General features: G+C 38.6%; 1 protein-coding gene across 1 annotated transcript in view; it reads right to left on the reverse strand.

Annotated features, from left to right (window-relative positions):
* Positions 1–474: 474 nt before the first annotated feature.
* The window catches only part of LOC136874909 (ankyrin repeat domain-containing protein 49), a 46,774-nt gene continuing 19,524 nt past the window's right edge, over positions 475–27,724 (reverse strand). The window contains exons 3-4 of the mRNA XM_067148613.2: positions 21,323–21,467; positions 475–1,112 (exon numbers count right to left, since the gene is read on the reverse strand). Of these exons, the coding sequence (XP_067004714.2) occupies positions 850–1,112; positions 21,323–21,467 (408 nt within the window). The 3' untranslated portion in view covers positions 475–849. The remainder of the gene's footprint in view (positions 1,113–21,322; positions 21,468–27,724) is intronic.

Raw genomic sequence — 27,724 nt, forward strand, 5'->3', positions numbered from 1 at the left:
CTGTAAGTGACACTGGGCATTGACAAGTTAAAAAATGTGCGGGTATTATTAGCGTAAATACGGTATATACTTCCTGTCTACTGTAGTAGTAGTAGTAGTAGTAGTAGTAGTAGTAGTAGTAGTAGTTAGTGTACAGTATATATACAGTGGATGTTAATGCAACTTATGACACACACACCGTAGTTTCATTTTATTTGACTGAATTGGTATCATGGTGATAGTTATGAATCCTCCAATTTTGGAACTCCACACACATGGACAGGACTTGCCATTTCAAAAATACCAAATGCATTGGTAAAATTCAAACAGCAGCCATATTGGTAAAAAGCCAAAGATGATGTCTCAGCCATTATGCCCCTGAATTGCAGGATTTTTTTGGATGCCTTCCAAAAGAGGCAGAAATATCAGGATTAATGTGTGCAGTTCCAGGAACCGACTACTTTACAGGTGATGGGGTTCAATAAGGTCCCAGTATGAGATGGCATTAAGTATTTATTGACAATCCTAATCAACTTGTAGTAAGTCTAATAACTGATCTTTAACATGACTTGAAGAATCATCTATGTTAGATTTATGAAATATTTCAGTCTTAAACTTGTAAGTGAAACTAACAATAATTATCACTCTTAGAAATAAAACAACTCACCAATTTTCCTTCTTGAATTCTCAATGAAATTAGAGGTAATTGATAATTTGATAGTATTTGCCTATGGCGATGCAGGTTGAGAGCCAGGCTTGTAATTTTCTAACCACTGTAGGTAGAATATAATATTTGATTGTAAAGAAAAGCAAATGTCAGCACAGATGATTTAGTCAGTCTTCATCTCTTTATGTACAGTTCAAATATGACTATTCTTTCTGTTTTAGTGTAAGTGTGATCCCCTCTGCGTCTTTCACTAGATCTCTACATAAGTCTACAGTTTTGAACTCGTTTATACATGGCTCTGCTAACTCAAACAAGTAATAATACTTCCCACTCCGCCGTGCTATACTAGCCGCAGTCTCATCACTAGCATTACGAAGATCAGGTTTCAAACAAGGGTGCATCAAGAGTAACATGAGTGTTTCCCGGGCATAACTATTTGCTGCTGCCAGATGCAATGGTGTTTGTCCTGGAAATAGAAATAAATTTCAATGAAGACCAAATAGAAATAATAGTTCACACTTGATAATATAATAAAAATATTCTACTTTATTTTCTTAACATATAATAATCTAGATGAAATTTTGAAACGCAGTATTAAAAGGTTTTTTTTTTCTAGTTGCTTTGCATTGCACCGACACAGATAGGTCTTTTGGCGATGACAGGACAGGCAAGGACTAGGAATGGGAAGGAAGTGGCTGTGTATTTAACCCCACTGAGCATTAATTTTCCATGTGTTGCGTATATATATATCTCTTACTTCAGATAATTTTTCATCACTAAGAACATGTTCCGCCTGTTGCCATTTCTTGATGGATGCAGTATTTTTGTATCCATCTGTTGGTACAGGCCAGAGCAAAGTGTAGCTTCCATCGAAGTCCCAGTCTCATCCATGGCTGTGACAATATGTAAGCTCCTGGGGTATGGGTGGTGCTGAGTAATGACATTTGGAGCACAACTAGTGTCTGAGTGTTATGAAAGGTGTTGCTCATAGGATCAATCGTGCTGCAGTAGCACCGGCTGGCCCAGTGAGGAAAGCAATGGCAAACTACCTCACTCCTCATCTTGCCTAGTACGCCTCATTTGGGCTCTGCCATTGGTTTTTGTGGTTTCCCTATAACTGCATAGTCTTTGGTGGTGCTATTTGAGGATCCAACCAGCCTCTGGGCTGAAGACCTAACAGACAGACAGACAGACAGACAGACAGACAGACAGACAGACAGACAGACAGACAGACAGACAGACAGACAGACAGACAGACAGACAGACAGAGACAGGAACATGTTCAAATATTGTAAATGGTTTGGGGTTATCCCCGAAGTTAGCATGAATCCCACTAATGCCAGTACGTGCACCCCTCCAAATGTAGCCCAGCCTGTCTGAACGTCTTCAATTTCTTCACATTTGTGTCTGTCATTGTGGAATTCATAACTCGATTCGGAAGAATAATTGTCACTTTCGTCTTCACTTTCATCACAAACCAAGAGCATTCGCTTAAGATCACTGCTAAATTACTTTGTTTACACTTGGGAGTTTTAGCATGAAAGCCATATTGCTTTAATTGCTGACCACACGGAAAACATGTAAATGGCCACATGAATTCTACATGGAATATGATATTCCAAGGAAATAAAATGTATTTCTTTGTAGCAAAATAAGGCCAACAGATCTCATACATTTCTATAAACTTCTGATGCTTATAAGCGGTTGATGCAATCTGTAATACACACATGAACTTGGATGACATTTATAAGCGGTTCACGCAATTTGCGAATAATTACCTTGATGCTTATGAGCAGCTGACGCTGGGAAGGAGTTAATTAAGGTACAACCCAAGCATTTGCCTGGTGTGAAAATGGGAAACCATGGAAAACCATCTATATCAGGTTTCAGTAAAGAAAAGAACATTTGATGATATATAAGAAACATTAACAACTGAAATCGCAGTATGTTAGATTGAATGCTGGGTGCAACAAGGATTCCAACAGTTATAAAACAAAACTCACACATAATAGCTGATATCAAGTTCCCTTACAGATGATGGAGTGTTGTCCAAAGTACTCAACTAAAAAAAGTAAGGAAACATCTACTTACAATATTACAGTACAAGAGAATATTTAGAAGGCTGCCATTTTCTCTACCTAGATCCAAAGCACTCAACTTACAAGGTTAATATACTTGACCAGATCAATTATAACATAGACATTATACATCAAAGAACAATTCCACTAGCAATGAGCTTAGTCTGCACACTATCTGTTTGAGGCACTGACGAATGAAATGCATTCAGTCTTATACCTTATGAAATCCAAGTCCCGTTTTTCTAATAATAATCACACTGCATGATATCCTAATCACTTTGGTGTTAGTTTTGTGAAAAAAATTAGCATTCATATAAGCAAATCTAATCCTGATGTTCAATGAATGAGCTTTGTATCTTGTCTGATGAGTATTTCTGACAACGTTTCTGAATCATCAACAGCCGTGCGGTTAGGGGCACGCAGCTGTTAGCTTGCATCCGAGAGATAGTGGGTTTTACACCAGGCAAATGCCAGGGCTGTATCTTAATTAAGGCCACGGCCACTTCCTTCCCATTCCTAGGTCTTTCCTGTCGCATCATCGCCATAAGACATATCTGTGTTGATGTGACGTAAAGCAAAAATCATCAATCAACATCCTCTCCCTCTTCCTCGATGATTTAAGAGAATATTCCCTGTTCTGACTCAAATGTTAATCTATTAAAATCAGACGTGATGAAATGGAAAAGGAAATTCTAGGAAATATGGATGAAAATAAGTTATCAGAAAGTGTACATGAAATTACACAATTCTTTGTCCAAGCTATCGATATTCTGCCAGGACCTGAGCATCCTGCTTGCAGATATTATGAACTGAGGAAAGATAGGAAGGATGTACATATTCGGAGGAAATATACACAATAATCAAACCCTGAAAGGCAAACGAAGCGCGATAGAGACAAGCAAATGCAATATCAGTATTATAATCAGAGGAGAAAAGCAGTCTGCCATATTCTTGGTAATACTAGGCAAAATGCAAAATTACTATTCAGGATATAGAAAATCATTTTTCCCAGTTTTTTCTGTCAATTATAACTGCATTAGAAGTTCCTATCCAAATCAATTACTTGATCCTCAAAGAATTATTGTAGATGATATGCATTAACACATCATTTGGAAGAGGAAATTCTATCAGCAATTCAGAAAATAGCAGTTGAAACATCACCCGGCCCTGATCATGCATTAATGAGAGTTGTCAGAAGGGACATGGTTGCTGATGTAATTGCTCTTATAGCTACCCATATGTTAGAGACATCACATATACCACCCTGCTACAAAAAGCAAGAACATCAGGCAAGTTGGCTGTGCGTTTAGGGGCGCGCAGCTGTGAGCTTGCATCCGGGAGATAGTGGGTTCGAGCCCCACTGTCGGCAGCCCTGAAGATGGTTTTCCATGGTTTCCCATTTTCACACCACTCAAATGCTGGGGCTGTACCTTAATTAAGGTCATGGCCCATTCCTTCCCACTATTAGGCCTTTCCTATACCATCATCGCAATAAGACCTGTATCGATGCAACGTAAAAAAAAAAAAAAAAAGCAAGAAAAGTATTAATATTTGAACCTCAAAATTATACAATCTTGCAATGGATCATATTCTAAAAGAACTCAACAAGGAGCCTGTTGCAACAGAATATGGATTTCCCTTAACACTCAAACTTAAGCCTGTTGTTAACAGTCTTAGGCTTTGTGGATGATGCCATCATCAACGGCAAAGATAAACAAACTGTTCTCGAACTTACACAAATGGCAGTTGAAAGATTCAATGAGATTGCTATGAATATTCATCTGTCCAAGTAGTATGTATCAGCATTGTTCAAAGTAAACTCACTGGTGAAGATAACTTACGGAGGAGACGTCAAGAGCATTTCTCAGGGAGAGTCCATAAAATATTTGGGAGTGAATTTTGAGAGTATTATCACACATTTTTTTAATTGGCTTTACGTCGCACCAACACAGACAGGTCTTATGGCAACAATGGGATACGAAAGGGCTAGGAGTGGGAGGGAAAAGGCAGTGGCCCTAATTAAGGTACAGCCCCAGCATTTGCCTGGTGTGAAAATGTGAAACCACGGAAAAACATCTTCAGGGCTGCCAACTGTGGGGTTTGAAACCACTGTTTCCCGAAAGCAAGCTTACAGTTGCACGCCCCTACCCACATGGCCAAAACACTTCAACTATCAAACTTCAATTACTGATCTAAGAAACAAGTTAGATTCTAAGTATCTTGATTTGTTCATCTTCTGTATACTAGTTGTAAACAATTCCCTCCAGGCAAATTCCTTGAAGATTCAGATAAAATGATCAAATGCACACTGCCCACTGATATGCCAGACAACACGCTATACAGGCCTAGGAAATTCAAGGGACTATAGTTCTATTAAAACAACGTGCAGCGTGGTGGTTGTGGATGTCAGTCACTATGGCAACTAATACACATCTCCCGCTTAAGCCAATCTCTGGTAGTTGAGGACTCTCCCTTTCCCTAACCTCACTGCCTTAAAGGTCCCTGAGGGGGCCGGTCCGAGTTCCATGTTGTCAATTCATGGGCCTTGGCTAACAGGTTGCTTTTGAGTGATAACATCGTTATCTGTTTTGTGTGTTTCTGAAATCAGCAATTTTTATGTTAATAAGTGTATCATTATCAATACTATATATACCATTATAATATAGTGTAGTGTATATTTTAGTATTGTGCAGTATAGTGTAATATTTAACTTAATCCTTGTTATTTGAAGTACAATATGCTGCAAACAGTTCAAAGCGCCACTAAAACGACGAGGACGACCAAGAATTCATTCATCTCAATAAAAGGCAAGGGGAGGCATGGCTTTGTTATTTGTGGTTAAGCTCGCTATATGGTATGTGCATGGTTGCCCAGTTGTACTTCCTCTTAAAACAATAACCACCACCACCACCACCTGTGCTTGACATAAAAAGGGAAAACAGAGGCTTACTGATAGACGTTGATAAAGTTGTAGAACGAAAAGCAGCAACAGATAGTCTAGCTACAGTAATTAGATAGGAGATTAAAAAAACAAGAGAGAAGAAGAGCAAGAGAGGGAGAGAATGTATCACATGACGGTTATCAACACAAGGACAACTCGACTCTATGCTTCGGATTTCAATAAGAGGGAGACCCCATGACTTATGATCGCTAAATTAAAAGCCAAGCAAAACAAGCAGCTGAAGGAAAGACTTTTACCGATCACAACTCTCATCTTATATTGTACCGGCACCTATGGCAAGGCTAATTTCACTTTTTTGTCCAAAGAAAAGCATGCTCTTAGATACTACTCCCAACCTCATCCGGATTTAAACACGAATTACTGAGCAGGCCCGTCTAAATACACTGTTCTAGAAAGGTCCTGGGATGAAAATATGTAAAGGAATTTACATTACTCAATTCAAAACTGAAATAAGAATTGCACTATCGGGGATAGTTTTCCAGTAATCTGAAAATATATACAGTTCGGTCCAAAATAATATCCCCACCTACAAATTTTATTTAATGCATATCAAAATAACAACAAAGAGGTTATATTTCATTGGTTTACTAAACTTTTTTTTGTTTAAAAGTTAAATTAAGTTCTACAGAACATATTGCATCAAAATCAGCTTGCATTAATATTTTGTGTGTCCACTTCGTGCCTTTTTAAGCGCTTGAACTCGATGGGTCATTGAATCGACAAGTTTTTTGAAATTAAATATACATCAGTTAGCTACAAAAATTGATACTAGATGGCACCTACGTACTTGGAAGTTTCATTTCACTCCACCAGTTGTCTCCAGTTTGTCTTCTCTCCAATTTTCTGTCAGCTGTTGTTTGTTAAGCTGAAGTGTGTGCACTTTCTCCGTAAGAATCCAGACAGTTTTTATATTTATCTATTGTATTGTGCTATTTAAAGCATAAATAACAATGACTTTGTGTTTCCATGGTTATTCATACAAATATTTGGTTTCACAGGTTATAGGAAAGAGAAAAGACCTTTCTCCAAGGAAGCAAGGGATGGTTTTGGAACTCAAAGCAGAAGGATTCTCGAATAGGGAAGTTGCTAGGAAATTATCAATTGACCACAAAACTGTGGGAAATATATTGAAGAAACAATCTGAAACTGGAAAGTCAAGTTTGAGGTACAAATGTGGTCGGAAGAAAATCGCCAGATCCAGATTGTGCAGAGCAATGAAAATGATGGCAAAGCAAGACAGAAAAAGTTCAAGACAGATTGCTTTTAAGATTGAATAGGAGTTTGGGACCTCAACTTCCCATCACACAGTGCTAAGACACCTTTCTGAACTCAACCTGAAGAAGAAAAAACCTGCAAAAAAAGCCCTCTTAACACAAAAGCATGCTGAAGAAAGGAAAAGGTTTGTCAGTCTGTATCAACACTGGACATCCAAGGACTGAAGAGTGTGCTTTTTTCGGATGAGAAGAAATTTATTGTGTATGGCCAGGAGAGGAATTAAAGAAAGATTGTGTAGTGGAAACGAAGAAGTTGAGTGAAAGTGTAATGCTGTAGGGAGCAATTCCTGCTAAAGGAGTGGGAAAAATTAAGGTTTGCAAAGGTTCAATTACAGGGTTAAAATACTGTGAAATCCTTAAAAATGAGGTATTAAGTACAGCAAGGGATCATTTCAGTGGAGAAAATCTTGGGCCTTTCATTTTCCAAGATGACAATGCTAGCTATCACCGTACCAGGGTTGTCCAGGAGTGTTGCGCAGATCTGGGTATTGAGCGGTTATGGTGGGCCCCAAATTCTCACGACATGAACCCTATTGAGAAGTTGTGGGCAATTATGTCTGAAAAACTAAGTAAATATTTTTGTACAAGTAGAGTAGAGTTAATTGAGAAAACTGTTCAAGTCTGATACCATGAAATTCCACCTGGTACATGTGAAAAACTTGTTGAGTCAATGACACATCGAGTTCAGGCCCTTAAAAAGGCACGAGGTGGGCACACAAAATATTAATGTAAGTTGATTTTGATGTAATATATTCTGTACAACTTAATTTAACTTTTAAACTAAAAAAAGTTTAGTAAACCAATGAAATATAGCTTCTTTGTGGTTGTTTGTTTTGATATGCATTTAAGTAACATTTGTAGGTGGGGATATTCTTTTGGATTGAACTGTATCATGTGGTATCATTATTTGCAGAAAATATGGTACCATTTATTTAAAAAAATAGTTGGCAACATTAACTTTACTATTTCTGATTCTTTTTCAGACACTGATTGATATTACTGTTCAGATAGTGTGCGATGTTAACCTCAAAATCACAGTGAGAAAGCAACGAGTTCTACCAATTTAACACTCCGGTGGTCGCGCGAAGAAAATTCATGTCAGTGGTCGCGCTGATCACAACTGTGATCCATACTTACCAGACATTGTGATTTGTCTCACTTACTCCCTCCATAATGTTTTTGAGGTACTTCACTGTCTGGTTTATTCACCCATTGATTTATATTCTCATAGTCATCCACTTTGTACATATATATCAATAATTAATATAAACTCATAAAACGAAGCAGATATACGCACATGAACTGAGATTAGACACCATAATAAGAAAAACAAAGTCAAAAGAAGTCATGCTAGTGGTCGCACGGATCACAGCTGTGATCCACAAGAATAAATTGCTTTATAACGCAACAACCATCAGTCAAGGTTAGCAGACTACTGTGTATCAGTGAGGAGATGGGGCGCGAGGAAGGTACACAGATGCTCAAAGTCAACAGCATACAAAAAAACAAAAGCAAAAAAAACGAAACGGCTGGATCACTATTGTGATCCGCGTGACCACTGGAGTGTTATAATTTATTTATTTAGATTCTTCAGATATACCAAGTAAGTATTTCTGTGAATATTCTGTATTTTTGTATTTCTATTCAATATATCTGTAATTAACTAGCGTAAATACAATATTTCTTTCATATTAAAGGTCTTTCTTTTTGTAGAAAATGTCTCATCGCTGCAGCTGCAAATTTCCACCCATTAACTTTGTTACATTCGTGTGAAGTTCACCTTTTCAAAAAAATAGAAAAAAAATCACACCCATAAAAGAAGGTGTAAAAACATTATTTTGGGGTAGCTGTTGGAGAGCAGGATAAAGACCGGGCGCCACATGTGTGTTGTGCAAATTGTTATTGCAAACTAATTAACGGGTGGAAAGGTAAAGAGAATGCTGCATTGTATGCAGTACCCATGGTATGGAGAGAACCACAAAACCATACCACCACAGATGGTTATTTCTGTTTGACTAAATTTCAAGGATTTACTATTAAGAAATCAAAGCGTTACATTGTACATCCTGATTTAAAATCTGCAAGAAGACCAGTTCCATATACTCAGACTCTTCCTGTACCTTCCAAAGAAGCAAATAACAGTGATATAGTGAAGAAAGTTAAGAGGAACGGTCTTCATCCCCTGAAAGAAACAATCCTGTGTATCAAGGCCCAAGTGGTTCACCTCCACGTTTCTTATGGCAAGCAGATTTGAACGATTTTGTTCGTGACCTGGGCCTCAGCAAACAGAAAGCAGAACTTGATTCACGGTTACACTTGAGGCTGATGACATCAATGTCAATCTCATTCCTAAACTGGATCAACATTAGTAAATTGCCCTTACCTTCTATGTATGCTGACCTCCCATTTACTTGAATAAGATAATGTGATACGAAAGCTTTCTTGATTTCAGGCAAATCTATATGTTATTACATATGCATAAACTCACATACCACAGTAACACAAGTTATCATCCAAATTCACTCATTATCATCCCACAATACACCAAAGAGATGAAATGTATAAAACAATTATACTGGCTTGCAAAATAACATCTTAGTGCTGTCGAAAGTTGAAATGTGATTTTATCTCATTTTGACATACTTATTTCAATGCAGGCGTCCAACTTTCCCACCATGTATGTTTTTCTTACAAATCGCGATCATATCACATTTTTCCCCTAGCCCTGAAGATGTTATTTGTCATTTGTTGTGAAAGATATATGATTTCCAACTTGGGTAAGAACCGTCACCACAGTTGCGTGATTACGCGAAAGGCCTTGAATTTCTCAACTTCACAGGATAAGCTGCACTTACGGGGAGCGAGCCATTAGCCTCAGTTTTGCTTGCCGGTTAGCAGTGGGATTGCTGAATAACATAGTGAGCCTGTGTGTGCTTGTATATTTCACATTCCATTCAGAAGTTAGAAATTTATTTTGTGTTGAGTGGTGCAATGAAGTTTAGGGAATATTTGTCACGTGATGCCTACACCTGGGTTAGGAATATAACCGTGTGAAGTTGACTAGCATGGTGCATATTAACCCTGTGACAGCCTAATTATGGATACAGAAAAGGTCGTGAAATTCCTTGCTAATGAAAACAAAATTAAAATTTGTCAGCAAAAGGATTGGCATTTGCATCTTTAAGCACGCAGAGGTCGTGAATGTTGAATCTCACTTTTGAGTTTTGACTTGATCACTTGGGTTGGACATTGTAAATTTACTAGCTAACTCATTCCTGGTTGCCAGCGGTTTGCCCCAGTGTGCAGAAAGCTGGGCTCATCAGTTGGTATATAGCACACCCACCAAGACGCATGGCTAGTGCATACCGTGGAGGCCACTGCGTAGGCTACTTGGAGTCACCGGCAGTGCCAATGCTCTACGAGAGACTTTGTCTCATTACCAAAAATTGATGCCTGCCACATCACCATATGCTATTGACTTTTGACTTTTAACTTACGTGAACAAATAATTACAAGTCACTCGACCATCTTTCAACTTTATTTTTTTCAACATTATGTTTTAAAAATACGATTTTGAGCGATATCTTCAATATTATCTAGTTCCAACCGCTAGTCGGTCAACATTATTTTATAGCAATTTTACCACTTGTTTATAAAAAACTGTTGTTCTATTCATTTTACTTATAATATTAGTCTTTCAATGTTACTATTGTAAATACTTTCACCAATTATAAACTTCTCACTTATAGCATTGTTTTTAAAACCAACATTGTTACTGTTAATTTTCCTTCCAGTCTCTTCAAGGCTTTTTATATATTAGTTTTATCTTATTTTTATGTAAATCAGGTGCCTGATTTTATTTCAAGGTTAAACCCATGGCTGATGATTCCTATATGTAAGGCGAAACATGTATCATTTTAATTAACATGTCAATGTAGCTCAACAAAGACAAGATTTATTGTATTGATTAGGTGGACAAATTAATAAAATAACTTATTGTTATTATTTCAATTAAGTGGTATGTTCCGAGCTGTCAGCGGAGAGATGGCGTGGAATGACATTAGTAGACGAATAAGTTTGAGTGGCGTCTTTAAAAGTAGGAAAGATCACAATATGAAGATAAAGTTGGAATTCAAGAGGACAAATTGGGGCAAATATTCATTTATAGGAAGGGGAGTTAGGGATTGGAATAACTTACCAAGGGAGATGTTTAATAAATTTCCAATTTCTTTGAAATCATTTAAGAAAAGGCTAGGAAAACAACAGATAGGGAATCTGCCACCTGGGCGACTGCCCTAAATGCAGATCAGTACTGATTGATATTGATTGATCAAGGAGATCCCAGAAATTATAGACTTCTTAAAGAGTTTTTGTTAGGAAATTTTTTTCAGTGGTAGGGGCATGAGCATTTATGATGGTGTAAAGTTTGTTTGTGGTATGTAAATTTAGAATTGCAATTCTCGGTGAGACGGCTTTAAAATCCATTACGGAATCTATTATTTTCAAATTTATTATAAATCCTGTACCAAATTGGAGGCAATGTTTTATGACCCTTTGGCCTGGCTTCCCATTGTACACTCAACCTTGAGATTCAAATAGATCTTCTGTTAAATTCCTCATTTCTTGGAGCTCTACAACAAGAATATTTTGCCTATCTAATTCATCTGTGAAGTTCTTTAGCTTTCTGGTTTTCAGTAAGGAATTTACGTTGTGCATTGCAATGTAGTTAATATGCTTATGTTTGATTCTGTGTTTGTATGTTTGGTTATATGTATGTATTTTTGAGAGTTCAAATTCATTCTTGTCTTTTATGAGACTATCCACCGAATCCGATGTAGTCTTCTCCATCCTTAAGGTGTTGGATGGTGGAATTCTTTCATTAAAAACTTTTCCATATCTATCAAATGTTATCAACCTTAAGCGGAGCAAGCTCCAATTTACAACTACGGTTCTTAGCCGCTGAGGATATTTATTCAGCCACCACTAACATGTGAAACAGACGCTGTTGGGGTACCACCACTAACATATGGAAACGTCGTGCCCTTTATTGTCTCAAGATATTTATTTTCTGGCTGAAGTGGTTTTTTTTTTTTGCTAGGGGCTTTACGTCGCACCGACACAGATAGGTCTTATGGCGACGATGGGATAGGAAAGGTCTAGGAGTTGGAAGGAAGCGGCCGTGGCCTTAATTAAGGTACAGCCCCAGCATTTGCCTGGTGTGAAAATGGGAAACCATGGAAAACTGAAGTGGTTTATAAAATAATATGTTTGCATTCAATCTTCCATTCTTTTAGTTACTCAGTGCCAGAGTCTATTTCCCCATGGAAGTTGGCATAGCTAAAGCATGTGAACATTGTATTTTATTGGTATTTCATTTGCAATGTGCACTCTTGTTGCTTCTTTACCGGGGTCCCTACCCTTTTGTAACTTTGTATTTGGAATGATTATACTTTCAGAATATTTTGATCTGTTGGAAATCTTTTTGCTTCGAGTCTCTGTACTTCTATTCACTTAGAAATAGAAATATATTTATTTACTTTAAGAACTTTCAATTTTTTCATTATTTTGTAGTAATCTATTCAGTTATTTTTATGTTATTTAATATACAGTGAAACCTCATTAGTACGTTTCCGCAGGGGACGACGAAAAAATCATGTTAAGCGGGGAAACGTACTATCGAATATCCCATTAAAAACTATCCAACAGGGAGATGGTATCACTACACATTAGTACAATATTTTACATTGTTTGTGTAGTGTTTGAGGAGATAAAGGAGAGCACTAACAAGTGTGAAAAAGTCGAGAGAACAAATATCAATAATTCTCTACTGGAGCCTGTTAAAGTAACAAGAGACTATTAGAAGATGTGAAAAACACAGAAGAACAGATATGATATTATTTTGCCCTTGGGCTCATAGAAGTAGTTACAGTACCTACATATTATAGCAGATCACTTTCTTCCTAAAACAATTGTATAATGAATTGTTAGTTGAAGCCTTAGGTTTCCAACCAGTGGGTAATTAAACACTCTTTTCTGGTCACTTTGTTTGAGCATGAATTTCTCGCGAGGTTAGACTCGCCATACACGATTAAGCAATTTCAGCTGCCATCTTGAACATAAAACTTCGGTAGTACTTGGCATTGGTTCGGACAGACTCGCCGGTTAATAATAAAAACTTGCCAACTGTCAAACTAGCAATTTGTATTTTTGTATGAATGGTACACCGCTTTACCATTGCCTGCATCTTTATGTAACTTTTTAATGGAATAGGCCTACAGTATATGGAAGCCATATTACTTAACAGCACCCACAAATGACCTGTCGAAGATCTGCTATTGCTGCACTATAAACTTGTTTTAACTTCAGCTGTACCACACTGATTTAAATCATCCTATCACAAGAACAGTTATTGGCATTACCTTCAATTTATTGTGTTGAATGGTAAAAAGAAGTGAAGTGATTTTTGTCGCGTGACAGCCTACTTACGGACTAATAGGATAATCGTGAGAACAGTAGCGCGGTACATACGGTATCTATCTTGTGATAGCCTAAAAATGGATAAGAAAAGGGTCGTGAAACCACTCACTAATGAAGAAAAAATTAAAATCCTTCAAGAAGTAGATAGGTATCCACATCGTAAGCGTGTAGAGTTGGGGCAAACATTAAAACTAGCACCACCTACTTGAATACTACTGCGGGCAACTGAGACAAAATTGAAAATGCATATAAGAAAAATAGAAACTGAAAAAGAAAAAGAGTGCGCGAAGGAAAGTTTCCGAAGTTGGAAAGAATAATTTTGAATAAATAAATTTCTAATTTCAGATCGGAATGCGAAATAGGCTACAAGCACAATCAAGCGCACTAGGTTATTCAACAATCTTACTGACAACAAAGAATATTGAACAAAAAATAAACCACTTTTCCCTTTGAGAAAATCAAATGATCATAGATATGTCTCTCGGTCATGACCATCCACCAACGGCTGCACGGTTGCTAGAGTTACACTTCTGTTACACATTTTGTGGCGGTAACTTCCGTGACGCATAATTTCGGGTGACTCCCAGCCATAAGCCACGTATGTCAACAGGATAGCTATGGAAAAAGAAAAAAGAAAAGAAAAAAAAGGTGTGAAAACTGAATTCAGCGCTCCTAGCTGGAGTGGAATCTATTACTGTGCTTTAAAGGTGCATACACACTTGCAAGCATCTTGTGAGCCGAGCGGCTCATGAGCCGCTCACACTACCATGCTAACAAATGTGTACGGGGTACTGAGCCTAAAGCAGGCATGTTATGAGATGCTCACTGCGAGCCGACTGGAGTCAGTTTTCTAGGCGAGCACAAAGGGATGCTCGCGCTCAGTGTGGACGGCCAAAGAACGTGCTCGCAAGTGTGTACGGCTAAAGTGAGCATCCCGCAAGCATGGCGGGCTGGTCGGATGAGGATGTGCTTACGCTAATAGACACTTATCGGACACATTCCGTTTTATGGGACCCGAAAAATGGCGATCACTTGAAAAAGAATCTGAAAGAGGATGCATGGCGGGATATTGGTACAAGCCACGGATGAATGTAAGAAGAAAATTATTTCTTTGTTGGGATCACACCGGAGGGAAAGGAGCAAGGAGAAAAGCAGTCGCACTACTGGAAAAGGTAAGTTCTCGTGTTTAAATAAAATGAAGCTTGAACTTCCTTTTTATACTTGAAGTATTCATTATTATCTTTTTAAAGCAACAGTTGTAGTAAACAAGTAATGATATAATAACCAATAAATATCAAAAGTGAACACAGGTTGCAATTCATTATGTAGTACCTATACAATACCGTATTCAATCTATATATATAAAATAAGAGTTCTGTCTGTACATTGCTCAGAATTTGAAAAGAATGGTATTTCTGTATCGATCATGTCCACAGTAACAAGAAAATGCAGTTTTTACTTTTCCGTAATTTCTGTCTGTCTGTCTGTATATACACGCATCACGAGAAAACGGCTGAAGAGAATTTAATAAAAATCGGTATGTAGAGTCGGGGAGCGAGCCGCTACAATCTAGGCTATAAATTATTTTATTCACCCTGAGTGAAATGGTAGTTTAGGGGAAGGCCTAAAATTCAATTCTCAAATATTTATATTATTAGTGGTCATATCGATAAATAAATAAATAAAATTTCTGATCATTTATGTCTTATGCATTTTTTACCGTACCGGCTATGATAACAGAGATATTTGGATTTTTGTTGCTAAGTCCATATCAACGCCGAGCCCCGACAAAACGGATAAACAGAATTTAATGAAAATCGGTATATAGAGTCGGGGAATAAGAAACTACAGTTTAAGCTATAAACAATGTTATTCACCCTGGGTGAAATGGTAGTTTAGGGGAAAGCACCTAAAATTTAATTTTTAAATACCTATGTTCTTGGTTCTATGGAAAAGTACTACATAACAAGTTATAGAGAATATAATTTCCGATCATTTATATTTTATTCAGTTTTACCATACCGTCTATGATAAGAGTGGTATTTCAGAACCAGAAGACAATTAATAATGTGACAGCCTACACTATCGAAAGCGCGTAACATAGATCAACAATAACATTACACTGGCCGTTGTTTGTTGTAATGTTCTTTGTCTCTTATGCTGTCATTCAACTCCGATAGATGGGATTACTGCTGCATACCGAGTATAACAGCCTAACTGAATATTGGCGGGAAATAGCTGAGGAGTTAGATAACTTTCTTCTTTAGCATGCCAATCCTCTGGTTCATACATTTTCTGATACTGCTGGTACGTAACACACTGGTTCATCATAGTATGCCAGCTATTCGATACCTACTCTGACGCGCTGTTTTGAATGAGCAGTGTGCGCACTTAAGTCAGAGGCTCAGTTAGTAGTAGTAGGAGTAGTAGTAGGAGTAGTAGTATGAACTGGTCTGGAATTACAATTGAGCCCTATTCCAAATTATAGCACCAGAATTCACTAAATAACTCAAAATTCAACCTTGAAAAGAGCTGTTTCTTAGGAAAACCTTCTTCCTCTTCACTTTCATTAAATCTACATTAATTTTATTCCAAATTAGCAGCGAAGATGTGCTTTCTTCTCTGGCTTGGAGGAAAAAATGCCTCCACGTCAGATAGTTATTTCTCTCGCCAGTGTAGTGAATTGAGGTTTTCCGACTCATCGGGTACTCCCAGGAAGCCGATAAGTAAACGGGCATAGTTTTTGCCCTAGGACTATCCACTATTTGAACAATCCCCCCCGCCGAAAAAAAGACGAAGATTGTTCATGGATCACGGATGTCTGCGTCTTGCTCATTCCAGCTCTGTAGCTTTGGACTGTTAGTTCGGCAGCATAGTACTGTTTAAAAAAAATGTGGCTTTTCATTTGATCGAGTATTTCATATGAAGGCATTGCTTTTAATCGCACCATTCCTACCGATGTCATTGTAATAACCCAAAGTTCATTTCAGTTGGGAAAACCACTAAGAGAGTCTTTCTGAGAATCTATAAAGGCAGGCAGAGAGTGTCTGCCATTATAATGAAAACTCCCCAACCTGACTGTGACCGACGGTAGGCAAGGTGGCCTACCATTACAATGAAAATTCCCTAACCCAGTCTTGATATGAGAAAAGACGTTGGTGACTTGCCCGTCGTGCTTCTAGGGCAACGTTAAGAGCTATGCAACTTAATACAATCTTGCTCACAACGTTACACTACCTAACCTAGAATTCTGTATAAAATTTAGAATTCCGTAGCAAAGCACGGGTACATCAGCTAGTCATACATATTTTGTACAATTTTTTTTTTCTTTCTTTAAAGGCGCTATGAAAATTTACAAAAGCCGATGGTTTGCGTATGAAGTTTTGGGGTTCCTCAATGAAAGATATAAACCAAGACAGACGCTAAACACAGAGATTATTTGTCCTTTTCCTTATGTGTTTCAAGCGTTCGTATTTTGCCATGGCAGAGCTCCTTCTTTTGTGCAATAGTCAGCTATTTCATCTCTAATTTTTTTACATAAGCAGAAGATCTCCTAGGAACATTTCGTAGCTGTCTCATGGAAGTAATCTCTTCATTGTGTCTTTATGTTCCTTCAATAATCTCTCCGTTCGCTTCAAGGTCTAGTGAACCGGGTGGTGTGTATAAGTTAGGGGAATTAATCCTCAGGTAATTAACTACTACAGACATAACAATGATTTCGGCTTTCGGGGGCTCCAAAAGCATTGGTTTTCTTAAAACTCAAAACACTGAACTTGATATACCAAAGGTATTTTCCACTACTCGTCGACCTCTGCTCAGTCGTTAGTTGAAGATTCTTTTGTAAGTTCCAGAGGCATGATCTCCCGGGTATGGTTTAATAACATTTTTGCTGAGTGCAAATGCAGTCTCACCTACGAAAAAGTACGGCAACTTCATTTGATGACCTGGAAGTTCTTCTGGTAACGGTAGACATCTTTGCCTGGAATTCACAGATTGATCCTGAGAGCAAATGGCTCAAGCAGTGCTCGCGAGTCGCTCGGACATTTAATGTTTTCCATGAGTTGCTCATGAGCCGCTCGGCTCGCAAGATGCTCGCAAGTGTGTATGCACCTTTACTTAGCACTATCATATCTTGTTCTAGTGTAAAGTCTTTGCTGCCAATCAATGACGCAAAACTCAACTTTATCTAAGGTAACAGCTTGCCCCTCGAAGACACAATATACTCAGTGATCGAGAATTCAAGATCATTTCCTCTTATCGCGCAACTTTCTCCGACCGACCCGCAGCGAGGGCTCTTTCAATCCCTCTGCTGCTGGACTCAAGGGCCATACACAATTCAATGCCAAATGTAAAACAAAATAAAAAATTGTTTTGATTACTTTCTTTTAACTACTGCCATAGAAAAACATTTGCATGCAGGCTTCTAATATAAGGAAGGATCAAATGAAATGCACTCAGGTCCACTTGCTTGTTCCACTGCTCGTACATCAATGAGCAGTCATGGAGCGAGACAACCATATACCGTTATTCTCCAGCAGGAGTTGGTAGTTGGTATGCATTTGTTAGCTGTATGGGCTCTCAGCAAATATGGTAGAAATTCTACACTCATCAAATTCAAAATCAAAATGCTGTGACTCAATTTTTGACAGCAGCAGGCTGAGTAAAATTCATTATCTCTTAAATGCTGTGTTTGGTAGAAATATGTATCAAAGATGGCTGTGACGGATTTGGCATGCATGTTTTGGGCAGGTGAGGAAACTACTGACCTTCCATGTCCTGTGGTCTCAACAGGTGAGCTCAATACCACGATAGACAATGCTGAATAGGAGGATTAGCAGAGGAGTTTACATTTGCTTGCAACGGAGTTTGGTGTGTCATTTGGCTCAGTTCAGATGGATGCTTCTATCTATTGAAAGTACTTCCAGAGCCTTAATGACCAGCATCCAGACGTGCAACTGGCATTCACGGACAGCTCTGAGGTTGGAGAAAATGTTGGATGCTCACTCATTTGAAGATGTCAGCATCAAGATCTCGCTAACCTAATGTATGTACGTATAGCCCTTCACCATCAGAGAAGCTCTCCAGTTTGAGGTAAAATATGACAAAGGCCACCTTTTTGTGTGTACCAACTTTTAAAGCTCATTGCAGCCCACAGATTCATGTTTCCCATAACCACACTGATCCAACAGATCTAAGACCTAGCCAGGTTGTGTGGTGCTGGTACCAGAATGGCTTTCTAGTTTCATGGGGATAGCAGGAAGTGAATTAGCGGACCACACTGCAAAAGAAGCAGTATCAGTACCTCCTAGACCTGGGACGTGCTTGCTAAGGATATTTGTTCTCAATTACACTGAAACTATTCAGGCATTTACAGAGCTGGGAGTGGCTAGCTACATGAACTCTCAACAAACCGAGGACAATTAAAAGAAAAACTGTGATATGACAGTCAAGTCTTCACTGAGGAGGCTGCAGTTTCGTGCAGGAGGATAGGTCACAGATGATCTATGCACTACTACCCCTCCAGTGAGTCCACATGAAGCCAATTCTACCATGGCCCACTTCTTCACCGAGTGTATGGATCTCTTTGACCTTAGATGAAACCTTAACAAACCAGAAACTTTCGATCTCATACTAGCCAATGCCAAGATATGTTGATTTTGGCATTTAGTTTATAGGTACTAGTCTAATCCTGATCTCATCATTCCCCTTATGGGTGAGCTGTCTGATTAAGGAATTCTAAATTACAAGTGGGTAGTTACTGAGGGAACCTAATTTCCTTTTGATGTGCTGTTTTCTATTTTGGTTTTTAAGCTACACACTTCTTTTTTGCTTTATTTTCCTATTTGCTTTTGTTGAACTTTTATTTGATATATATATTTTATATATATATTTTCTTTTCCTTTTATGTCCATATAACCTCTTGGAAGGGACTGATAATTACATATGTCATTTTGCCCCTACAAAGAATAAATAGCACCATGACCTGGTTGACCATTTCCTTGTGAGCTAGCAGATGTAGAGGAGGGAAATTCTCTTTGTCAAATACTTTATATACAATCATGTTGACAGTCATTAAACCACCATATCTTATAACATAAATTACAATAAACCACATTGATAACTTTCATTTGTCACACATTTTCAGTTTTATACATTTCAAAAATTTGCAGAGTTTAGAGGAGGAAGAGGTGTCAAATAAAAACAGAAGAAAAAAAAAAATGAATGCTAAAACATTTTAAAAGAGTTATATCAAAACCAAGTACAGTCAAAACTGGTTAAGACGATCCTCTCTAGAGCGTTTCCCTGGTTATTACGTCCTTATTCCAAAGTCCCAGTCCATGTCCTATTAAATACATGTTAAAGAAACCTGGATAGCTCTTTAGTACATTCATAATACCCAACATAAGGAATTTAAATTAGTGTTCCCAGCCACGTTGCACACAAGATGTGCCAGCGACGACTAGCCTGGGTGAGGATTTTGTAGAAAACTTAATTTCATGACCCCAACGTGTCGGCCTATAGCTGCAGGGAGCGTCATTCTCAAGCCAGTCTTTGATGTGGGCGTGTGTTTGTTTGGATCATGCAACAGTAGCTTGTGTGACGTGTTGGTGCTTAATTTTACATTCGTAAGTGCACTGTGTAACAACGTACGTAAATTAGGCCTACTGTACGTACGTATACAGCCGACGTATTGGTGCTTAATTTTATGTTCACAAGTGAATTGTGTAACAACGTACATAAATTAGGTCTACTGTACTTATGCATAATGGTTTGCAGGACATTCAGTTATGGAGAAGAAGAAAGCTAGACCATTTACAAATGATGAAAAATCAAAGTTTATTGAGAAAGCGGATGCTAATCCACACATGAAACGTGAGCAAATCACCCAGATGTTGGTCATTCCTATGACAACTTTAAACATAACTGTAAGCAACGTGTATAGTTCGCATCTCTAAGAACATTTTTCCTTGATGTCTTACTATGTTGGTGTTCTTAAAATGTATGATTTCTTTATTTCATTAATTATAATTGTAAACACTTATTTCTTTGTTTTCATCGTAATCATTTTTACATTCAAACCTAACCTTAAATTTAACAGCGTAATTGTTTTTAATTTTTTTAGCACGTTTCCTCTTTATGAAGCTTTTTTTTTTCGGTCACCACAAAAACGTCCTAACCAGTTTTGGCTGTATTTAATGTCCTTTCATTTACTATCTACGTCTAAAAAGAGCTCATGGCAGCTTGTAGATATGGCCTGACAAACAATACTACTCATTACAAACATTAGTCATGACAGAAGAAACAGATGTACAGTATATTCACTATTAGACTGTTCATTATGCAGTAGTTATAATTATAATAAATGTGTAACCAAAGCCCAATTGCACTACCATTTTGAAACTTCACAACAGCACTTCAATTCACTGCGGATAGAAAAGATGTTTATTGTCAGGTCTTGAAACCTGAGATAGGTACACGTGCGCAGCAGCCATGCTTATACCTCGCACCACTTACCCCACATCGACACGACTTCTCGTCAGACGACCCTAGTACTTCAAGTCTTACAATATGCCAGAGTGCTGGACTTCTGCAATGCACTAGTAAATCTACGAGTAATTAGATAGGTCTCTTACTTTTAAGCACTCTTAAATGCCAGTGTCATGATTCAGACCTGCAATACTGAACATGGAACATGAGTGCTTAACGAATTAAACTATGTGAACAACCTTAGAAGAGGAATTGGGCCCAGTTAAAGACATTTTACAACTTTTGTGAGAAGTAACATTTGCATGTCACTGTAAGATGCGTCTCAACTCAAAGTGGATCACTCATTAAAGGGGCCCACTTATCAGGATGAGAAAGAACATCTATCCTTTTATCTTACCTCCTTTGCTGGCAGCATTCACATCTGCACCAAGTTGCAATAGTGAAGAAACACAACGATAATTGTTCCATCTTGACGCAGAATGCAATGGTTGCCATTTATCTTCTGTCTCTGCAGCAATATTAGCTCCTTTACTCAGAAGGTACTGAAAGCAGACAATTACCTTTCAATAACTCCTGAGTATTCTTTCCTTTCTTCATGTGAACGTTACATAAAAAGAAAGAATCTGTACCCCCAAAGTAAAACTATAGGTACGAGATAGTTATATAAGAATGTACATGGATATTATCAATTACGTAATGCTGCAGTATGAGTTTAGTGAATCTTAGATATACTTTATTTACAGAAACAAGCAAATTGAGCAGTATACAGTACAAGCATACATTCAAATACAGTTCTATAGTGAATCCTATACCTTACTGCTATTTCAAAAATAGTTCACACATCAGAAGTTAATCAATTAAATTGGAGGGTTTGAAAAAGAAGACAGTTTAATTTTTTAAGTGCAGTCACTGTTATCACCTCGCAACAGTGCATATTACAAGGAAAGGAAGATTTTCTTTTTTTTTTTTTTGCTATTTGCTTTACGTCACACCGACACAGATAGGTCTTATGGCGACGATGGCATAGGAAAGGCCTAGGAATTGGAAGGAATTGGCCGTGGCCTTAATTAAGGTGCAGCCCCGGCATTTGCCTGGAGTGAAAAATGGGAAACCACGGAAAACCATCTTTAGGGCTGCCGACAGTGGGGCTCGAACCCATTTTCTCCCGATTACTGCAGCTATCGAGCTCAGTAGGAAAGGAAGAGAGCTAGGGAGGAAGCCAAAATAGCAGCTGGAACTAGGTCAGAGAAGCCAAGGAACAGGGATAGGTGAGAGGCTATCCCTCCGACAACGCCCAAAAGGCCAAGGTCGGGGGATAATACGCCATCAAGTTCGGCTACAAAACCGCCTGCCAAGAAACAGAAAGAAGAGATGGTCATGTCCTTTTCAGAAAGACTTAACTTCAATCAAGGTAGCAATAATACCTATAACCTTTCCAGATGGAAAACCGAAGGAGGAAGACGTGAAGGAACTTTCATCTGCTCTGCTCTGATAGCGCAATAATGAAACCGCCCGGGTGAAAGTCTAATGGGGATTATGGTTCCAATCTGTAGCTAGCTTCAGGTAGTTTTAGTCTCCTATTTTAGATGGTGCTGGAGGTTATTCGTAAAGTGTAGATAGTTATATACAGGTTCTGTAGATGGCACGCAAATAAACATGAGATGAGCGATGTTAATAATTAAAGGCAGTTTGTCTCGAAGTGAAGTATTTCAAGTCTAACCTCAATCAGTGGGCCCTTCTAACAAATTAATTAGTCATATAACGTCAAGCATCGTGGAGATAATATTGCTGGATTGCATCGAATTCGACTTTACCCAATCGATTAACCTTGTTCAAACTTATATCGATTTTAAGCGATAGTTCCCATGATGCTACAGTATTTGTGTTGTTTGAATTCCAAGTGCTCATGAGCTTGTGCTGTAAATCTTTGTTCCTTGTGCTTGTTTATTTGAAATATATCTTCGCCAGTCCTCCTGAAATCCTATTTCCTGTTTGAGTACACATCCGGGCTGAAAGATGAATGGTTCTATTAATGTAGTTCTACATATTTCCTGTCTCAGTGCATTTAATTCTGTTATTTTTATTTTCATGTGGTACTTGGATATTGATGTGATACCCCATTCTCTTGCATATGGTGTGCTCTGCTGTTGTGCTTTCGAAGGGATTTCTTATTTGTTATAATATCAGCTTTGTGTTAATGTGTCAATCATTAATTTGAAGTTAAATGTGCTTTAAGGTGTGTGGTTATGTTCTCAGTAACAGAGTATGCCATACGAACTAGGGGTATCAGATCATTATTTACAACATAGTAAGTACTTGGAAATAAAAATATATGAATTACAATGTACTGGGCATGGAAGTAGTAGAACTGCATTATTATCGATGGGCGGGGGGGCAGGGGAAAGGAGGGGGGAGGAGCTGTAAGCATACCCGGATGTGCGTCACTGCGCCGGATGTCGCTTCTCTGCGCTATCTGTTGATAATAGCAGTAATATAGTGCACATTTTGTGCACTGTGGCGCTATCTGACGGGAGACTGAAACTACTAGCGCCGAATGTCTTGGTACCGAAATTTATTATTGAGTTTCATCTCTATTCTATTCTATCCTCTTTGAATGAAACTGCTGTCAGGTGGATGCCTTCCAGGCTTCCTTGAGTCTCCAAGGCTGGAAAGTTGAGCAATGGTACTGATCTGTGCAAATCCGGAAACTAAAAGCTGGCTGGAACAGACAGTGGCCAATTGCAACCCTTGGAAAGGGAAGAATTTGGAGGTAGCAGAAGCCAAGAAGGTGCTGAATACTGCAAAGGTCATCACCAAGTTTCCTCCTCCATTTGACAAGATGATGGTTGATGATGTGCTTGTCACGATACATCAGCATGACACCAAACTTCCAATGAAAGAGTGGAGAGTGCTAAATGCAACAACTACTGATGACACAAGGGCAGATTAGCAGGACTGGCGGAATCTGGAGTTAAGCTAATGTACGATACTACATCGAATATGCCTAGAACATGTTTACTTGTGAGCAGAAAACTAAAATGCCTTCTGTTGCAGGAACGTTGTTCAAAGGACTTAGTGGCGGCCAAGATAAAACGTGGAAATTGGGAAGGTCCCAGAGAAATAACCATACGCTCTGCATACCTTCCATATGACTCAACTACTCTGCCCCCATCAGAAGAAGTTGAGAACCTAATTTGCAATGCAAAGAAGAAAGGCGAATACCTAGTCCTTGGAGCAGATGCAAATTCACACCACACGGCATGGGGCAGCACGAACTGCAATGCAAGAGGGGAGTCTTTACTAGAGTTTATTATTGGAACTGAGTTGAGATACTAAAACTAGGAAACAAGCCTATATTTATAAATAAAAATTGTAGGGAGCTAATAGACATTACCCTAAGCACCACGCATATTGCAAACTTCATTAAAGACTGGAACGTGCTGGAGGAACCATCATAAGCAGACCACCGGCACATCCACTTTCCAACAGATGCGAGACTATGTGGGATTGAGATGTACAGAGACCCCAAAAAAAACTAACTGGGATAGATATACAGAAGTTCTAGGGAAGGCTGTACAAAAAATTCCAACTAACCTGAGAGGACAGAAAGAATTGGATGAGGCAGTGGAACTATTATAAGAGGCCATTATAGACTTATTCCATGACAACTGTCCTCTCAAAGAAAAGAAAAACACCAAAAGAAGTAAGGTAGTGGAACAACAAACTAGCTAAAATGAAAAAAGAAGTTAGGATGTTGTATAGAATATTATCTAGAAATGGTATGTGGGACGTACAGTGTATCATAGGAAACTCGCTGAGTATAATCTAGAGATACGGAAAGCAAAAAGAAAGGAAAGTCTTGGAGAATGTTCTGTGAAAAAGTGGAATCACATAATGAAACAGCAAGGCTCCAGAAGGCTCTTAAAGCAACCCATATAAATCAGGTGGGGACACTGGAAAAACCAGATGGGTCGTTTACTTAGGCGGGGAAGGACACGCTGGAGATGCTAATGGCGTATCACTTTCCTGAGGCTGAGGAGATGACAGAAGATGAAACGGTTGGAACAGAGACCGGAGCTCGAAAAGCAGACTGGAGAATAATAAAACACAACCATGTAAAATGGGCAATCGACACGTTTCATCATATAAAGGCTCTGGGTACAGATGAGATACTTCCGATACTCCTACATGAAGGACGGGAGATACTCGTCAATGCCCTGATGGACCTCTTCAGAGCTAGTCTAGCTTTAGGGTACGTGCCGAAATCATGGTCTGAAGCTAAAGCAGTATTCATATCTAAACCTTGAAGGGCAAACTATGCCCAAGCCAAAGCATACAGACCACTATGTTTAACCTCCTTTATGCTGAAAGCAATGGAGAAAATTCTGGATAAATATATCAGAAGAATGGTGCAACTGAACTCGACGTCACATGGAAATCAGTTTGCATATAGACCTGGCAGATTCACTGAAGTAGCACTCCACCAGTTGCTTTGTAAACTAGAGGAAAGCCTAGAACATAAAGAAATTGCACTGGCGGCATTTCTACATATAGAAGGAGCCTTCAGCAATACAACCTATGACACTATGATCAAAGCAGTGGAAAAGAGCGAGGTGAGTAAAACCGTCTTCAAATGGATTAAGTCCATGTTAGATGGAAGGAAGATAAAAAGCAACTCTGTTTGAAGAAATGCTGACGGTTAGGGCCACCCGAGGCTGTGCTCGGGGAGGAGTTCTTTCGCCTCTGCTTTGGAACCTCATGGTTAACAAAATCAAAGCTATGCTCAACAAACAGGGTTTCTATACACAAGGATGAGTGTTATCCAGGACCTAATGCAAAGATATATATATATGGAAGAACAGGCACTGCAGCTACGTGTAGTGTTACATAAAAATCTAACCCGGAATCCACATATAGAAAGGAACATAACCCGGGCCAAAAACTTGCTGTATGCATGTAAAAGAGCTGTTAGGAAGACATGGAGCCTAAGACCATCAATGGTAATATGGATATACACAATAATCATTAGACCGTTGATGGCCTATGCTGCAATCATGTGGTGGAAGAAAGTAAGTCAAGGGAAAATCAGCAGTAGATTGGATAGCCTACAGAGAATGGCATGCACAGCCATAACTGGGGCTATGAGAACTATGCCAACAAGCCTTGAATACTTTACTAGACCTCCCATCATTATGCAATTTCATAAAAGGACAGGCTAGAATGAGTTCATATAGATTGGCACAATCAGAGTGCTGGAATGCACAAAGACCCAATCTAGGACACTGTAAAATTAACAGAGTAATAACAGAGGAAGTTCTACACATGCCTTCTGATCATATGATACCAAAATACAACTTTGAAAAACCGTTTGAGACCCAGATAATAAAAAAAGAAGACTGGGATATCAACAAATGGAATACTGAAAAAGAAGATATAGTGTGGTGGACTGATGGCTCAAAGACTATGGATGGCAGAGGAGGAGGGATCAATGGGGCAGACACACTACAGTCTTTCAAGCTGAAATGATAGCTATCACAACATGTCTTGAAGAAAATCTGAAAATGAACTATAGGAATAAGAACATTTTCATTTTTACGGACAGCCAAGTGGCCATTGAGGCACTAGAGGCAGTTCGGAAAATATCCAGAATTGTCTGGTATTGCCACTCACTTCTTCTGAAGCTCTCAAAGTACAACATTGTCAAAATAATATGGGTATCAGGGCATGCAGGTATAAAAGGAAATGAAAAGGCAGGTAAACTGGCCAGGAAAGGGGCAGAAACACATTTTGTAGGCTCAGATCCTGTATGCGGGATTTTCAATGGACAAGTCCGATACTACATATGGGTACAAAAGAAACAAATGGAAAACTGGAAAAATACTCCAGGATGCAGGCTTGCAAAGGAACTGATAAAAGTACCAAACAAGAAGCATACTAGAGAACTGTTGAAACTCAGCAGAGAAAAAATAAAATGGGTAGTAGGACTGTTGACAGGACACTGCCATCTGAAAAAACACCTACATAGAACTGGAGTAATAAGAGACAACATATGTAGGAAATGCAATGAAGCAGAGGAATCAGCTGAACACATACTTTTCGAATGTGAGGTGCTGGGTAGAATCAGACTCTCCACTTTAGGATTACCAGGTGAAGAGAGAGAGAAAAATCCAAGAAGACCCAATAATAATAATAATAATAATAATAATAATAATAATAATAATAATAATAATAATAATAATAATCGTATGGCCTCAGCTACCATGTGCAGACATTTCGATTTGATGCCATCTGGCTGTCTGCTCGTCAATTTCGACGTTCCGTTTTACTCTAGGCCCACTAGATGGCAGACAGAGTAAACCGGATCTCTCTTGGGCATCTATGGCTGAGATTTAATGAATTTTGTCGGGTAAACACCAAATGTGTCACCAGAGATCTTTTACATGCTGACATCGTACGACATGGAGTATTGAATGGACTTTTTTCCGCCCTTCAAAAATCCGACTACCTCTGCCGGGTTTGAACCCGCTATCTTGGGATCTGGAGGCCGACGCTCTACAATGGAGAAGACCCAATAAGAACAACCTGCAGCTTTGTGAAGGGAGCAGGTATATCCTAGGTGGGAATGAAGGAAAAACATGGTAGCAGAAGATCTTAGAGGTCGACGCTAATTAGGAACTAATATTTAGAGGCCCCATGAAGAAAAGAAGAAGATGACACAGCCTGGACAGAAAAGATAAGGCACTCTTACCACATTTTGATTGATAAACTCTCAACTTAGTGAACCAATTAGCACAAAAGT

Source organism: Anabrus simplex, chromosome 5 (genome assembly GCF_040414725.1).
Source record: "Anabrus simplex isolate iqAnaSimp1 chromosome 5, ASM4041472v1, whole genome shotgun sequence".
Taxonomy (NCBI): domain Eukaryota; kingdom Metazoa; phylum Arthropoda; class Insecta; order Orthoptera; family Tettigoniidae; genus Anabrus; species Anabrus simplex.